The following is a 1,701-nucleotide window of genomic DNA, read 5'->3' as shown; positions in this document are numbered from 1 at the left end:
GTTCACATCTCCTAGGGGCCCTGGGTGCCTGGGGGAGGGCCCAGGACCTCTCTCTCAGGGCAGATTACAGCTCAGAGAGCTCCTTCCAGAGCAAGAATTTGAGGCAAAGTCAGGTGGAATGTGAGCTTTGGAGCATGGGGGGGGGGGCGGGGTCAGTGAGGACAGTGGGAGGCAGGGTGTTGTGGGAAAGAACTGGAGGGGACGGGGAGTAAATGTGGGTGCTTAGTGTTTACCGGCCCTGATTGGTTACATCTCACGGAGAACAGGAGAGCAGAGGGATGAAGCCTAACTCCCGGTGAGCTTGGTGCTCCCTCTGCCCCAGCATCTGTGCGGACGGCTTGTCCTTGGGTCCTCGGCCCGTTCCAGGCTGTCCCCACTGTGGAAAGAACCCGGGGGAAACAATGGGCACCGTTAGTGCTCAGGGAGGTTTCCAGCGGGGACTTCCTACTGTGGGGGTTTTCAACCCTTGCCCTGGAGCCTGTCCCCTACTCTCCACCACTTCCCTTCCTCCTTTGTAAGCTTGTTGAGAGGGTAAGATGTGGGTGGGGATGGAGCGCGTGAGTGAGGTCCAGGGAGGCAGGAACTGGCAGGACTTCCTGTGTCCGTCTTGAGGTGAACTTCAGAAGACCTGGGTATGGTTAGACCGTCAGGGTGAATTGTGGGGACAGATTAGGGCACTGGCCTGACAACAGCTGGGGGGGGGGGGGTGCAGCAGAGCAGCGGTTTCCAACCCAGATGTCAGGGCACGCCGAATTCTTAAGATGCAACATTCAACTATGTACTCAGGAGCACTGACCTCTTTTCCCTTAGATTGTCCAATTAAAAAATTACAACAGCCAACCCAACAATAGCCATCTGGTGTGAATGAGTCAAAACTATACCTATTTTTCTGTCAGAAAAAAATTCTGGTGTGCCGCAGAATTTTAGTAATTAGCTTCTGTGTGCCATGGGATGAAAAAGGTTGAAAATTGCTGCTGGAGAGGAAGATTAACTGCCTGCCCCCAAGAAGGCCATGGGCTAATGATACTAGGAATCTGCTCCCCTGCCTGGGCTTTCGCCCTGGGAGGCCCTGGAGTGCTGCACACCCTGGTCAGAGGTGGAGGGCCACGATTTCTGCACCCTCCCCCCCCACCCCCACCCCTGGAAGTAATCATCACACTTGGATAGTGCCATCCCATTTGATCCTCATGATTCTGTGAGCTGGGGGAGCAGCGAGGGTTGTATGTATTGTCCCATTCTACTGATGTGGAGACTGAGGCCAAGAAGCACGAAGGTCCAGGCCAGCGTGGCTCAGTGGTTGAGTGTCAACCTATGAATCAGAAGGTCATGGTTCCAACCAGAAGGTCATGGTCCGTCCCTCCCCCCACCCTCCATCAGGGCACATGCCTGGGTTTCCGGTTCCATCTCCAGTAGGGGGTGTGCAGGAGGCAGCTGATCAATAATTCTCTCTCATCATTGATGTTTTTTTCTCTCTCCCTCTCCCTTCATCTCTGAAATCAATAAAAATATATTTTGGAAGGAAGGAAGGAAGGAAGGAAGGAAGGAAGGAAGGAAGGAAGGGAGGGAAATGAGGGGAGGGGAGGGGAGGAAAATACAGGCAGGAGGGCTTCCCTCTGGGCACCCAGCCCCGGTTTGTCTCTGCCCCTCGTGGCCCGGTTAACTCGGTCCATCTTTAAGTGCCTGCAGGAGCCGCGGCGCTAC

The 1,701-nt window shown here is 54.8% G+C and overlaps 1 protein-coding gene across 1 annotated transcript in view; it reads left to right on the top strand.

The window, feature by feature from the left end:
• Positions 1-299: 299 nt before the first annotated feature.
• The window catches only part of KCNJ9 (potassium channel, inwardly rectifying subfamily J, member 9), a gene marked incomplete at its 5' end in the record, with an annotated part of 7,117 nt that continues 5,715 nt past the window's right edge, over positions 300-1,701 (top strand). Inside the window, 2 exon segments of the mRNA XM_005857781.2 lie at positions 300-410; positions 1,678-1,696. Coding sequence (XP_005857843.2) covers positions 300-410; positions 1,678-1,696 — 130 coding nt within the window.

Source organism: Myotis brandtii, unplaced genomic scaffold (genome assembly GCF_000412655.1).
Source record: "Myotis brandtii unplaced genomic scaffold, ASM41265v1 scaffold1120, whole genome shotgun sequence".
In the NCBI taxonomy this organism is placed as follows: domain Eukaryota; kingdom Metazoa; phylum Chordata; class Mammalia; order Chiroptera; family Vespertilionidae; genus Myotis; species Myotis brandtii.
Note: the sequence above shows the minus strand (reverse complement) of the source record. Positions and strands in the feature narration are given on the sequence as shown.